At 37.3% G+C, this 14,586-nt stretch overlaps 1 protein-coding gene across 2 annotated transcripts in view; it reads left to right on the top strand.

The window, feature by feature from the left end:
* LOC137393733 (centrosomal protein of 83 kDa-like) overlaps positions 1–13,824 on the top strand; it is a 30,582-nt gene extending 16,758 nt beyond the window's left edge. Inside the window, exons 6-17 of one of the 2 annotated variants that reach the window (XM_068080415.1) lie at positions 1,054–1,170; positions 4,655–4,786; positions 4,891–5,009; positions 6,176–6,303; positions 6,581–6,725; positions 6,867–7,016; positions 7,488–7,722; positions 8,595–8,723; positions 9,271–9,371; positions 11,819–12,005; positions 12,533–12,556; positions 13,248–13,370. In XM_068080415.1, coding sequence (XP_067936516.1) covers positions 1,054–1,170; positions 4,655–4,786; positions 4,891–5,009; positions 6,176–6,303; positions 6,581–6,725; positions 6,867–7,016; positions 7,488–7,722; positions 8,595–8,723; positions 9,271–9,371; positions 11,819–12,005; positions 12,533–12,553 — 1,464 coding nt within the window. In that variant the 3' untranslated portion in view covers positions 12,554–12,556; positions 13,248–13,370. Of the gene's footprint in view, positions 1–1,053; positions 1,171–4,654; positions 4,787–4,890; positions 5,010–6,175; positions 6,304–6,580; positions 6,726–6,866; positions 7,017–7,487; positions 7,723–8,594; positions 8,724–9,270; positions 9,372–11,818; positions 12,006–12,532; positions 12,557–13,247 lie in introns of both variants that reach the window. The other variant, XM_068080414.1, reaches the window with a different exon arrangement.
* Positions 13,825–14,586: the final 762 nt, after the last annotated feature.

Genomic DNA, 14,586 nt, shown 5'->3' with positions numbered 1-14,586 from the left:
CTAGCGACCGGGTCAAGAACCATCTCATGGCTTGTATCTCAAATTTGTCTTGATTTCAAGGCAAGAAGTTTCGGTGTATCTCAAATTCCTCATATGTCCGGACTTTCGTATCTCAAGGTATTCCTGACTCCTGTACCCTTATAGCCAGTGCTGGCTTTTTGTATTATGAAAATTTTTTCACTATTGATGCTTCTGGCTAGGATTTAAATAGTCACTTCATGAGTTTTTTCTTTCCTTTTTCAGGTGTAGTACAGATGTTTGTAGTTGGGTATCTGAATTTGGATGTGGGTCACTATTCATGTGTATGATAAAAAGGGAAATGTTTGACCAAGATGAAAATTTCCATCTGTAGTTATACAGATGTGATCATAATTATGCCAGCTAGTAATTTTTTTCATGTTTTTTATCATTTATGACATAAGCTCACTTTATTTATTATCTCAGACTGTAATACTGTACGTATTTATACAGACTGTCTATACTATACATTGTTGGGAAGGAAGTTTTGTACACTCTGTCAGCCAACAAAAGTATTCTCAAGGAATATAATCTGTTTACTGGGCACCCATTTTATCCTATTCCGAGGTTCACTCTAAGGGCTGACCAACTGAATATCGAGACACTGCTAATATGTATTCCAAAAGCCACCAGTTTCTTTTCATGTAATTAGATGTATACATACGTATGTTCAAAAACCATATTAAATTTAGCTAATTTTTAAGGTTGTTTTTTGTCGTAATGCGCATATATCACTATGATATACCAAAACCAGGCTAAAAATCAAATATCATGTTATATGTAACAATGCTTATCTGCGGAACATCCTTAGTTATCCATTAATATGCATATTGCTGTAATTCATGTAATAAATAATTAACAAACTATGAATTAATACATAATATTGTGCTTATTTCAAGCAGATTCGTAATTATGGTCACCCCTGTATGTCATTCATGTCTGACTGTGACCAATGTTAAATAGGCTTTAGTGTACTTATATTCATATTCTGCCTAGGATAGTGAGGCAGGCATAATAAGTCATGCATGGTTTTAGGTAAAAAACTTGAACAGGGACAAGGACGAACTGGTGTCAAGGTTGCACCAGGACAATTCGGGTGACATAGATAAATTACACAACCTGCAAAAGGACAACTCAACCCTCAATCACAGGGTTAGTACTATTGATTATTTGACTGAAGTGTTAGCGGTGCTGCTAGAATTTATTTCCTGTTCCTTTTAGATTTTTCAAACTGTTTTATAACGGGTTGTTTACTCTACTTCTGCACCGATTCTCCCTTTATAAAACAAACATAAAAACCTCTATGAAAATATTCAAAAGTTAAATCATTTTTCACAATCTGGAAAGTGTTGGATCCCGCACTAAACATTGAACACTTTCCATCATTGACACATTGATATTTCTACATTGAGCTGATATGTCTCCTTAACCTTACACATCCGCTTTAATTAGCATGCTGCCTGGGTTGATACGTACATATAAGCTGCCATGTGTGTGTAGGTTAATGTGTATGCATAATATGACCTGTCTGTTTAATATGGCATGTTTGTTTAATATGGCATGTCTGTTTAATATGGTATGTCTGTTTAATATGGCATGTCTGTTTAATATGGCATGTCTGATTAAATGGCATGTCTGTTTAATATGGCATGTCTGTTTAATATGGCCTGTCTGTTTAATATGGTATGTTTGTTTAATCTGGCCTGTCTGTTTAATATGGCATGTCTGTTTAATATGGCATGTCTGTTTAATATGGCATGTCTGTTTAATATGGCATGTCTGTTTAATATGGCATGTCTGTTTAACATGGTATATCTGTTTAATATGGCCTGTCTGTTTAATATGGCATGCCTGTTTAATATGGCATGTTTGTTTAATATGGCATGTCTGATTAATATCGCATGTCTGATTAATATGGCATGTCTGTTTAATATGGCCTGTCTGTTTAATATGGTATGTTTGTTTAATCTGGCCTGTCTGTTTAATATGGCATGTCTGTTTAATATGGCATGTCTGTTTAATATGGCATGTCTGTTTAACATGGTATATCTGTTTAATATGGCCTGTCTGTTTAATATGGCATGCCTGTTTAATATGGCATGTTTGTTTAATATGGCATGTCTGATTAATATCGCATGTCTGATTAATATGGCATGTCTGTTTAATATGGCCTGTCTGTTTAATATGGTATGTTTGTTTAATCTGGCCTGTCTGTTTAATATGGCATGTCTGTTTAATATGGCATGTCTGTTTAATATGGCCTGTCTGTTTAATATGGCATGCCTGTTTAATATGGCATGTCTGTTTACTATGGCATGTCTGTTTAATATGACATGTCTGGTTAATATGGCATGTCTGTAATAATATGGCATGTTTGTTTAATATGGCATGTCTGGTTAGTATGGCGTTTCTGTAATAATATGGCACATCAGTCGTAGTATGGTATGCCTGTGATACTATAGCATATCTGTAATAGAATGTTATGTCTGTAGTAGAATGTTATGTCTGTAATAGTATAGCATGTTTGTAAGAGTATGGCATGTTTGTAAGAATATCACATGTCTGTAATAGTGAAATGTAAACAAAATTGTGCATTGGTTTTATATTATTACTATATTAATAATATTGGTTATTCTAATAATATCAGTGCATCTTACTTCTAATATTGGCCAATATTGCATTTCTCTTTTTGCAGGAGGAGAGATATAAACATATAATCTTTTCCATTCATTATTGCTATTTGTTGTATATAATAACACCCACACCCAGTACATTACAGCTACCATTGCAGTTATCCTATTTGACTGCTAATATTGCATTTCTCAACCATCAGTCCTTTCTTTTTTCCAATATCACTTTGGTCGTGGGCTGTATGACATTGGAATTTCTAGTAGTATGGTATGTCTGTAATAGTATGGTATGTCTGTAGTAGTATGGTATGTCTGTGTTAGTATGGTATGTCTGTAGTAGTATGGTATGTCTGTAGTAGTATGGTATGTCTGTGTTAGTATGGTATGTCTGTAGTAGTATGGTATGTCTGTAGTAGTATGGTATGTCTGTAGTAGTATGGTATGTCTGTATTAGTATGGTATGTCTGTAGTAGTATGGTATGTCTGTAGTAGTATGGTATGTCTGTATTAGTATGGTATGTCTGTAGTAGTATGGTATGTCTGTAGTAGTATGGTATGTCTGTAGTAGTATGGTATGTCTGTAGTAGTATGATATGTCTGTAGTAGTATGGTATGTCTGTAATAGTATGGTATGTCTGTAGTAGTATGGTATGTCTGTGTTAGTATGGTATGTCTGTAGTAGTATGGTATGTCTGTAATAGTATGGTATGTCTGTAATAGTATGGTATGTCTGTAGTAGTATGGTATGTCTGTAGTAGTATGGTATGTCTGTAGTAGTATGGTATGTCTGTAGTAGTATGGTATGTCTGTAGTAGTATGGTATGTCTGTAGTAGTATGGTATGTCTGTAGTAGTATGGTATGTCTGTAGTAGTATGGTATGTCTGTAATAGTATGGTATGTCTGTAGTAGTATGGTATGTCTGTGTTAGTATGGTATGTCTGTAGTAGTATGGTATGTCTGTAATAGTATGGTATGTCTGTAATAGTATGGTATGTCTGTAGTAGTATGGTATGTTTGTAGTAGTATGGTATGTCTGTAGTAGTATGGTATGTCTGTAGTAGTATGGTATGTCTGTAATAGTATGGTATGTCTGTAGTAGTATGGTATGTTTGTAGTAGTATGGTATGTCTGTAGTAGTATGGTATGTCTGTAGTAGTATGGTATGTCTGTAGTAGTATGGTATGTCTGTAATAGTATGGTATGTCTGTAGTAGTATGGTATGTCTGTAGTAGTATGGTATGTCTGTAGTAGTATGGTATGTCTGTAGTAGTATGGTATGTCTGTAGTAGTATGGTATGTCTGTAGTAGTATGGTATGTCTGTAGTAGTATGGTATGTCTGTAATAGTATGGTATGTCTGTAGTAGTATGGTATGTTTGTAGTAGTATGGTATGTCTGTAGTAGTATGGTATGTCTGTAGTAGTATGGTATGTCTGTAATAGTATGGTATGTCTGTAGTAGTATGGTATGTTTGTAGTAGTATGGTATGTCTGTAGTAGTATGGTATGTCTGTAGTAGTATGGTATGTCTGTAATAGTATGGTATGTCTGTATTAGTATAATATTTCTGTAATAGTATGATATGTCTTTAATAGTATGGTATGTTTTTAATAATAAAAGCAGCATGTTATGTTTACATTGGCATGTCTGCAACCACATTAATTAATTTTTTTGATGATATTACTTCAGATTTCAGCAATTTTTAAAAACAAGATCAGTTTACAAAGTGGAAAAAAATGAGAATTGTCATCAATGTTTTGTTTTATTGTATTAGGGTAAGCCTACCATTATAGGTGCCAATTAATGCTTTTCCTGTGTGCTTTAGGCTTAATGGCCTTTGGTTTTAAACATGTTTGTGAAGACATTCGATTATATGACAGGCTTATGTATTCACATGACGAGAGTCGTCTATTCCCTTTCCCGTCCATAAAAGTATCTTGTGAATTTGTTTACTGAGGACCTAATATAGGAGAAAGTAATTGATGATAATAATGGCTTATTTCTTAGGTGAAGTCTCTCCTCACAGAACTGGAGGAGTTGAGAGGACAGAGGGAAAAGTGTGGGCTCGAGTCTGACCATGTCAACAGATTGCAGACTAAACAGATGACGGAGTTCCAGGCAAATGTTAGGGCACTTGAGGTTGGTCCATGAATCCGACCTCACCAGACAACCTTGTGTTGCGTAGTGATACACGGATAAGTTATCACTTTGCAGATAACTGTAATTGCTTGTATTATTTATAGATTGAAAAGAACACCCTGCGGCAGCAATGTGACAGTCAGTCTCGAGAGTTGTCTGTCCTTGTGGACACCCAGACTGAGCTGACCCGCAGACTACATGATGAAGAACAAAGAGCTGCCAGGTAGGAGACTGTGCGGTGTGACATCCACTATGTTTTCTCTGTGCAGACGATGCAAATTTGGAGTTGTGCACTCGTTGAGTTACCGTGTTATAGGTGTTTCAAAGTAATTTTGCATGTGGTGGATTAACTCGGGCGGTATGTTAAAAAAGATAAGGAATTCTACACCAGAGGTCGTCGCAGCGTGCTCGAAAGTGCTAATGTTGAATTGGCATGACTGAAGTGTAGAAATGTTTAAAATGGAATAGCCTATTGGGCATTTTCTTGCACATCATTCGCAAATGCCGTTTCCATTTTTTGCAAGCCTGTAACATTCAATAGAAATTTGTGAGTAACAAAACTCATTTGACTTGCGGAGTTTCACCATTTCCATCCTGCAAACTGACGCAAGCTTACGGATTAACCACATCATAGAGAGCATAGTGATAGCTGAGCATCTGCTGTGGTCTGTCAAGCTTATTGTTTGCCTTCAGCGTCATGTCAGGTTTATTTATAGAGACAGGTGTTAGGTAAGTGTTCATTGGTAGAAGTTTAAGTATGGTGCATGCAGTAGTGTGAAATTTTATATCATTTTCTCATGCAATGCAGCTGTGTAAAATTTAGAGTTCCCTAACATTTTTAAGCAGAAATGTCATCATTCCTTGATGTAGACCCTTCAAGATTTACTTAAGTCACTATGCAAAGTAAATATGCTTTGAGAAGGCAACTCCAATTTTGTATCAGCCACACTTGCAATAATTATTATAGTTCGTAGCCATCTTGTTTTTCTTGCAACAATAAGTATAAGAGTTAACATCATTAAAATCGTAAGTCAGTCGTGTGGATGACATAACGGTGACATAGAGCTACTCTCAACATAGTGGACGACTCTCAACATAGAGCTACTCACAACATAGAGCTGCTCTCAACATAGAGCTACTCTCGGCATTAGAAGTGATACTTCCCTACTATTTCTTCAAATGATTGCCAGCCTGTGCTTTTAGCCATGGCTGCGAATGAAACAAAATGTTAACAAATATGCCTTTCGATTCAAAGAGCAAAAGTACACGCACCTTTTTCATTTCCTTGTATAGTGCATCCTGCAATGGGTTCTGGTTTGGTTTGCTTATTTTGTTGTGCGTGTGAGCATTCCATGTAGCAACAAAAAATCGATTCTACGATTTTTGCAGCGTGCGGAATGAGTTGGAATCGCTGAAGCACGAATCAACCCTTCAGCTAACAGAGAGCAAACTGGCAGCTGTCAAAGCTCAGGGGCTTATAGAGCGTGAGAGGGATAGCCTTCATAGCCAGGTGGATGGTGGGTAGCTGACCACGCTGTTTGCCGCTACTCATTTCAAGTTGCAGACATATTTGTTGCAATCTTTTGCTAGCATTATTTACCTGACCCGATATGTTTCCGTTGGTAAATGATTTATTTTTTAAGATGCGATTAGTAAGAATTTATTGGATTATCTCATGTATTTAAAATGGCAACAATTTTTATTTATGGTGAGCGTTTTTGTTTTAAAAGTTTTCCTTGCATTTGTGTAGTCTAATAAATTGTTTTTGTTTTGTCATGTTTGACCTATTTATAGACCTGAAGTGCAGGATAGAGGCTCAGCAGCTAGTCATGCAGCAGATGGAGGTCTCACTGAGAGACAAGGAAAGGGACTGCGCTGAAAAAGTCAATTGTATTCGAGAGGAAGAGTTTCAAAAGCACTCACAGTTGAACCATGATAAGTAGGTCCTTAGTCTAATCATGATAAGGGAGTTTTTAAGCTAGGCATGGCAAGCTCTGCAAAGTTCACATTAGAATGGAAGTATATGATTCACGGATTCACTATAATAGCATCGCTATTATGAAATGCGGTGATGTTGCAGACAAGGTCTGGAGTCACGACTCCAGCAACTGGAGAGGCAGAAGGTGGAGTTGGAGGATCGGTTGCATCGAGACCAGCTGAGATATGAGCAGCAGGTCAGGGAAATAGCAAACACAAGATCTGAGCTCGAGAAGGACCTCAACGCTCACAGGTACGGCAGCGTGACCTTCACTCTTAATTTGTATCTCTAGATTTCTCTCTGAATCAATATCTTATTACATAAAGTAATCAGTACAGCAGTGAGTACTTTTACCGTCTGAGTGAATATAACTAGTCGACCAATCAGCTCTCTCCTGAAGCTGCCGACTAGTATACATGTAAATCAACTTCTGTAAATGTTTCAAAGATAATAAATATTCTGTAATTGAAGTCACAAGCATTTTTCTTAAAATGACGCTGCCTAGTGTGCATTGTTTCCAGGTCAGTTTAAGGGATAATGGCAATGAACGTTTGAACTAGATGGTTTTATCTGCTCCTTGCAATCAACTGCGAGTCTTTAGTATGAAACACTGTTGTCAGTTACATGTCGTTGTGTTGTAGCATCAACAGTGACCTTCAGTAGGTGTAATGACTACAATGTTGCTAATATTTTCTTTATGTCAGGTCAATATACATTTTACAGAAGCAAAATTCACAACCAGACCCAGTTACAGACCGACCTTGAATATGAAAGGTCAAGAGCGAATGATCAGAGGAACCAGCTTATGAAAATTGAGGCAGAGAATTCGGCCCTGAGGACCACAGAGAGTGAACTCACCGAACTAATTGGTCACCTAAGGCTAAAGCTGGCAGCCAATAATGAGGAGATGAGGCGCTCAAAGCACATAGAAACTACCCAACATGCAACAGCGGACAAAGTGAGTTTTGTGATTTGATTTGTTTTATTTGGTTTACTATATTTATCTGATGATATCTAGCTGACCAAGACAACTGGGTACATTCGCAGGACCTAGAGCCTTCGTTTAACGTTTTACCCCATCATTTTCTGCCAGTCGTCTATCTCGTGTGTATTATATTAACTCTTTCACTACGGAATTTTTGCTCGTTCAGATGAAATTGATTCATTCCGAAAAACTTTAGCTGACACGCACTCGGTATTTCTGCTGTAAACGCTAGAGTTTCTGTCTAAAACTTTTTATCTTAAGTCTTTTTGAATCGGCAAAAATTTCTGCACAAGTCGATGCATTTGACAAACAAAAGTCGTGTTCAATATTTTTTTACTTCAGTGAAACCGGCTGCAAAAGAACAACGCTATCATTTTTGCAGTTTGACTAAAATACAGACCATCATTCTCTGATATAAATATATTTATCAGAAATATCTGAAACCTGATGTTGAAGAGTTTCGCTAGGATGCTTAGGACGCTGTTTACCATTTTTTCCATCTATCTTAAACCGGAAATAAAAATATTTAGAAACTGTGATATTATTCCGTGAATTCTGAGTAAAAAGAAAACTAACTAGTTCATTGTTCTTTTGGCAAAATGATAACCCAATATCCTAAATTTATTTTGGTAGAATTTTAGGTGGGTCTGTTAACTTTGTGATCCATAATTGATGTTTTTGTATAGGTACAAGGCAAGTTGTTATAAATGCTTTCCGGCTGAAAGAGCACTATACCTGAACCGTTATAAAGGCTTTCTGTAACAAAAGAGTTGAGAAACCTGACTCCTTCTTAGCCTTAGGTCAGAATCAAACTAGTTGGCAGGCTTATGTGAGCTGTGTTACAGGTGCTAGCGCAGCATAAGGCCGTCTGGGCAGATGAAAAGAAGGAGTTGAAAAAGAGGGTGGATGAGCTGGATGCCAAGGTCATTGTTTCGAGAAATGCCCTCAGCAAGGACACTGCAGAGTTCAACAAAGCAAGTTTATTCACTGCTCTAGTCTTTGTCTTGTTTGAGAAGATTTTAGTTTTGAAGTAATCAGATCTCATTTAAATATGGTTTCTACATCCTGTATTTAATAACATTTTACAGGAGCGTGTTAATCATCTCACATTTAATTTCTTAGCTTTGAGCGTAGCCTTTGCTATGCCTCTTTTATGATGACTTGCTGAACACATTTTTTGTAATTATCTGCTTCGTCAGCAATATAAAACGAGGAAAGGCTCGACGCCTGCATAGGTTTTCATGTCTGTTTAAAGCTCTAAATGCTCAATGAGGTAGTGAGTAATGCCTACTCATCGGTAGCAGACATGCTGATGGGTGTCAGACCTTCTGATGGGTGTCAGACCTGTCTATGGCTGTCAGACTTCCCTATGGACATCTAACCTTCTGAAGAATGTCAGATCTTCTGATGGGTGTCAGACCTGCTTAGGAGTGTTCAACTTAAATCTACAGGAGGATTGTCATAGAACTATGGCTAGTGTTAGATGCTGGTGGTTTTATTTGTTTGGTGTTTTTGATGCAGAAGAAACAGATCTACTCGAAACTGGTAGAAAAGCTGCGACGGAAGCTGGAGATTAGTGAGGCAGAAAAGAAGGAACTGCATATACAGGTGGAGAGCGTAAAGTGAGTCATCCGTTTCCTTTGTCGCTCAGTGGTTGGTATATTATGACCTGGTGATATCTTAAAGGTTGACTTGCAACAAAATTCACATTACAGTTATTTGGTATCAGAAAATTCACCATGTCTTACTCTGCTGTGTTGTAGGTGCAAAATATGTGAAAATGTGATTACAAGCTCTTAAAAGCTCAAAAACGAACAGTTAATTGCTGCCACACGAGACTGCCGTAGTTTAGATTTTCCTTCCAAAACGGCTCAAATGTGATGTAGTTGTACAAGATGGCTTCTTTTTACACTTTCACGCCACCTCATTCGTTGAAATATTTTCATAAATATACTTCACGTATTCACTAAAACCATGCCTGTTGTTCTTACGCGTCTATTTTATCATCATTGTAATGCTGTCACTTTCAGCACTGATATCTTATAACCCACCGTGAAAATGAGTTTAATATTTTAACCTTAGCTCGAGTGAGTACATATCATTGTCTGATAAACATGAGGATCCTGTTGGTCACCTGTGATAATTGAAAAATGTTGCAGAAATTATTCGCGAAGTATGGGTCACATGATCAGATTACGACTAGACGGTTAGACCAAGCCGAAACAAAACTGTAAAGTAGCGAGCATCCATATTTAATACGGGGTCTTCGGTAGAACCCGAAGTGCTTGTCCTAGACTAGTGCTTCGAGAAGTTTTATATTTAGCCTTTTATTGGCCTTTTAATTCACGTGAGAACATCTCGTGACAAGACAATAACCAAATGTAATGACAACGTCAGAGAAATAAACTGATTCCAATCTTCGGCGGCATTTCGTTTTTGAGCTTTTAAAAGCTTGTAATCACATTTCCACATATTTTGCAACTACAACACAGCAAAGTAAGACATGGTGAACCTTTCGATACCAAATAAGTTGAAATAACTGTAATGTGAATTTTGTTGCAAGTCAACCTTTAACTAAACTCCTCAACAGTGTGTCACAACTACTTGGTCACAATTAAATCTTGATTAGAGTTCACTTGTCAGGGAAGGAGTTGTTCACCCCTCTAGCAAGATCCAGCTGCTTATGTAGTTAATGCTTTGGATCAGGCCAGATGGTATGAGCTTGCTTCATCACTTTTTGCAGTATACATATTGGCTGCATTGTCATGCTCCAAGGGTATCATTTATGGAAGTTGTGATTCCTTTGAAGATATTATTCATATGAGTTGTGATTCCTTTGAAGGTAATACTTTTGAGAGTTGTAGTTCTTTCAAAAAGTCCTCACTCACCCATTTTTGGCAGTCAGTTCTTAACTTAATTTTGATACAGTTTTTGATTTACATGATTGACTATGGTAGAAACTACAACATGCAATATGTATATAGTACAAACTGATATTACTCATAGCAGTGGCAATTTTCAAATACTGATTTTGTGTTTAAAATGGCATTCCACAAAATTTGAGGTAAAGAATGAGAAGAGGGTAAATGTCCGTATAATGGTTTTAATAATGATAAATCGTTGAGGCGTAGAGATGAATAGATTGTGCACATGTTTGCCTTGTACAGATTGTGCACAATTTCACATTGTACTTATGCTTGTATTGAGCGCATCTTCTTATTGTGCATGTACTTGTTAGAGCGATTAGCGTATACTAGCAACAGTGCTTATAGACAAGGCTTATGTTATTTATTTAGTAGAATGGTCAAGTGTGTAGGAGACACACTTGACCATTCTACTATACGTTAGAATCAGTACAATTTCACATTGTACTTATGCTTGTATTGAGCGCATCTTCTTATTGTGCATGTACTTGTTAGAGCGATTAGCGTATACTAGCAACAGTGCTTATAGACAAGGCTTATGTTATTTATTTAGTAGAATGGTCAAGTGTGTAGGAGACAAAATGAATTTAGATGAGTACTAGTCAAATGCTTGGCGTTGCACAAGTAATAGAACAATTACCTCATGAATTCAAGTAACTTGGAAGGCTATACTAAAATCTTTACTAAAACAATACCCGTGTTTTGGGCCAGCCTAACAATCATTACTCATACCGGTCAACAGTGCTAGTTATTAACCTCAAGCAAGCGCTTTAAGCGTGAGTATATTAACCAATGTAATGACTATTTGCCCAATAAATCCATTGTATACTGTGTAGCTTAATGGTTACGTGTGCCGCCTCTAAATCTGGAGGTCCTGAGATCAAATCCAGTGCCGTTCGAATCTTTCATTGCTATTGCTCATTTCAGTTGCTATAACTGGACACAGGGTTTAACAAAAAGACAAACACTGAGATTTATCTAGATAAATACGTAAGCCGAGGGGCAACTTCATTGCAGTATCCAGTGACTTTGGACATACCTACCTTTGTCCAATTCAGTGAAGAAAGATTTAGTCATAATGATTGGGTTGAAGGATCAGGTGCAATCATGCAATCAGGTGATCATGTGATGATTGTGTGTTTCAGAGGCTACATACCTCCAGAGATTTACAACAGGCTGAGGAAGGAACTAAAGGATTTAAAAGGTCGTCACAAAGAGTACAAACATATAATGCTTTCCAGTGACATCACACATGTCCCTATCGGAGACCGATCTTTTGCTTCCGCTAGTGTACACAATGCCAACTTCGACATTAGCCCCGACCATACGCAGGTGCCTTCCGTTTACAGCTTTTCTAAGTCTTATCTTATGATCTTTGAAGTTGTTTTTAGATTATTAGAAAAAGCGTGTATATAGCAATTAATTAAACATAACCATAGAAACTATCTGCAAAGTTTGTGATCTGTTATGTTCATATTTCTGTTAAAAAAAATACAAGTAAGTTCTGTAGATAACACATGTCACTGCCACTTGCCATAGCTTGTCATGTGTGCAATGGCTTGCCACACCTGCATTGGCTTGTCACCTCAGCCAGGCTTGTGTCACTAGTTTGCCACACTCAGCCTTACCACACTAGATTTAAATTGTTAAATCTGTCATGACTTGCCATGCTAACAGAAGCTTGTTACACCTGCCACGGCGTGTCACAAATGCTATGACTTGCCTTTGTAACAACCACTTGTCACACAAGCCATTGCTGATGACTTCTACAGTTGTGGCTGATGTGGAAATAAAAATAAATACATGTATGTGTTTTATGTGTCAAGGTATTTGTTAAGCATTTGTGTATTACATTGTAGGAAACAGTTGAGGACCTCTAACAGGTGCTTTCTATATGTTTCTGTTGTACTGTACTCGAGCACTCCTTTCTGCGTATGAGCTATTGGGTCTGCAATTCATCTGTTATTTGGGTTATCGATTGTGGCAGGTGCAAGGGCCCTATAGCTCCTACACCTCTAGTTGTATCTGCTAGCAAATGCAACCTGCACTATATATAAATTGCCTTGCAATTTACTTTACTTAGGCTATGCTAGCTTTACTTAGGCTATATTAGTCTGTCTGTTTGTCTGTAAGACAATCAGTATGATTTGCTTACAGATAACTACATGCCACAGACAAGTACTGTGCATAATTAGTGGCGGCGTAGTGAGTTGCACAGTGGTCTTGCATTTCATATTGTCTTTCTCTCGCATAGAATCTCAATAATTTTGAGATGTTTGAATTCCTAGTGAAAATGATTCAGTAATTTGAGAAAAATTGGCTTTTTAGCATTAAAAAATTGCTATTTTTATGTGTTGGTTTTGCATAGTATATTGAATGTGTGAGCTCTTCATTTCTATTTATCTTTGTATGGTAGGCTTATGGTGGTACAGGACAGTATTTTTCACAAAAAAACCTTTTTGCTTGTGTAATCTGCTTGTTTTTTCCCCGACCTTATAGCCCTCTTTCTATGTTGGTTTTACTAACATGCCTTGCTGATTACAGATGCAATAGAGTGCTAATTGTCTCTTGTAGGAGTTGCCCAACCTTTCACCTCTTATCAAACGCATGGACAGGCTTGATGAAAGCCAGAGGAAACAAATGGCAGATTTTGGGATCAAATCACCAACGAGCTTTTCCACAGGTTCGCTCGATGAGGAGCTTGCATCTATATAACAGAAGTCGTCTCTCGTTTCTCAACATTTGCTCATCCACTTATCCCATCTATTTTACTTGAAGCTCTTTTTTGATCTGTACAGACTTGTGTGCCCTTTCTTACCTCTGCCAGACTATATTTTGTTGAGACTTTGTGTTTACAGTTAGAATGTTTTAAAACTGGTTTGTACCTCTTATCGGCTACAGACCGTCCTACGTACTTTACCAAACCGTCCTGCTGTGTGTCTCCCTGTCTTGACGACAGGACTGCATGTGCAACTTATACTGATATTGTCCATGTGAAAATTAATGCAAGCAATATTGACATGGAAATTACTTTCACCGCATGTGATTAATCTATTTGCCCACAAGTGGCTCTACAGACAGACCCACGTTCAGTGTTCTGCCACAAGTAAGATTTTAACTACCACTAATGTAATTAGCACTATGGCAAGCTTCGCTCAGTCAAATACATCTTTTTACAAGATTACTTCCTCACTAATTGTCAAAGGCTATTTGTTAAAGTGTATAATTACCTGGGAACAATATGAACCTATGAGCAATTGTTAAGCGTAGACATCTCCCAGAATGTCCAAGATAAGTCATTTTTAGTATTTTGAAGTTATAGATATACTAGCGGAATGCCAGGCCTTGCACGGGTATTGAAAATCAGCTTATAAACAATAAGATGTAATGTAGTTGCCTGCCATTAGCCTGGCACATTGCCAATGGCTAATTTGAGTAAGCTTACAAATAAGAGCCGTGAAAACAAACATAAAATTACGTTGCGCCGTGATGGAGACGGTAACTTTTCACCCATATGGCGACATATATCGCCCAATGAATTCACCAATCTTGCCTAGTTAAATTGTAAGGTACTTGCCTGGCGAATGGGAGGTTCCGAGATCAAATCATCTTCGATACGGAGTCTTGATTCCAATATTTTAATAGCTATAGCTGGACAAACCGAACTACACACACACATACTTTGAGATTTATACATACAGATGTTGTACAGCATTTGGTAGCCATGCAAATACTTGAGCATTTCCACCACTATATGTGTGGAATAGAGCTATGTCAAGTCTATGCCTTTGACAGCAAGAATTTGTGTCAACTATGTCTCGTGCTAATCATTGCAGTGATTGGAGAAAAAATCTATTTTATTCAAATTAATCTTTTTATATTAAGCATAGCAGGTTAATATTATAGTTGACTT

Source organism: Watersipora subatra, chromosome 4 (assembly GCF_963576615.1).
Source record: "Watersipora subatra chromosome 4, tzWatSuba1.1, whole genome shotgun sequence".
NCBI lineage: Eukaryota > Metazoa > Bryozoa > Gymnolaemata > Cheilostomatida > Watersiporidae > Watersipora > Watersipora subatra.
Note: the sequence above shows the minus strand (reverse complement) of the source record. Positions and strands in the feature narration are given on the sequence as shown.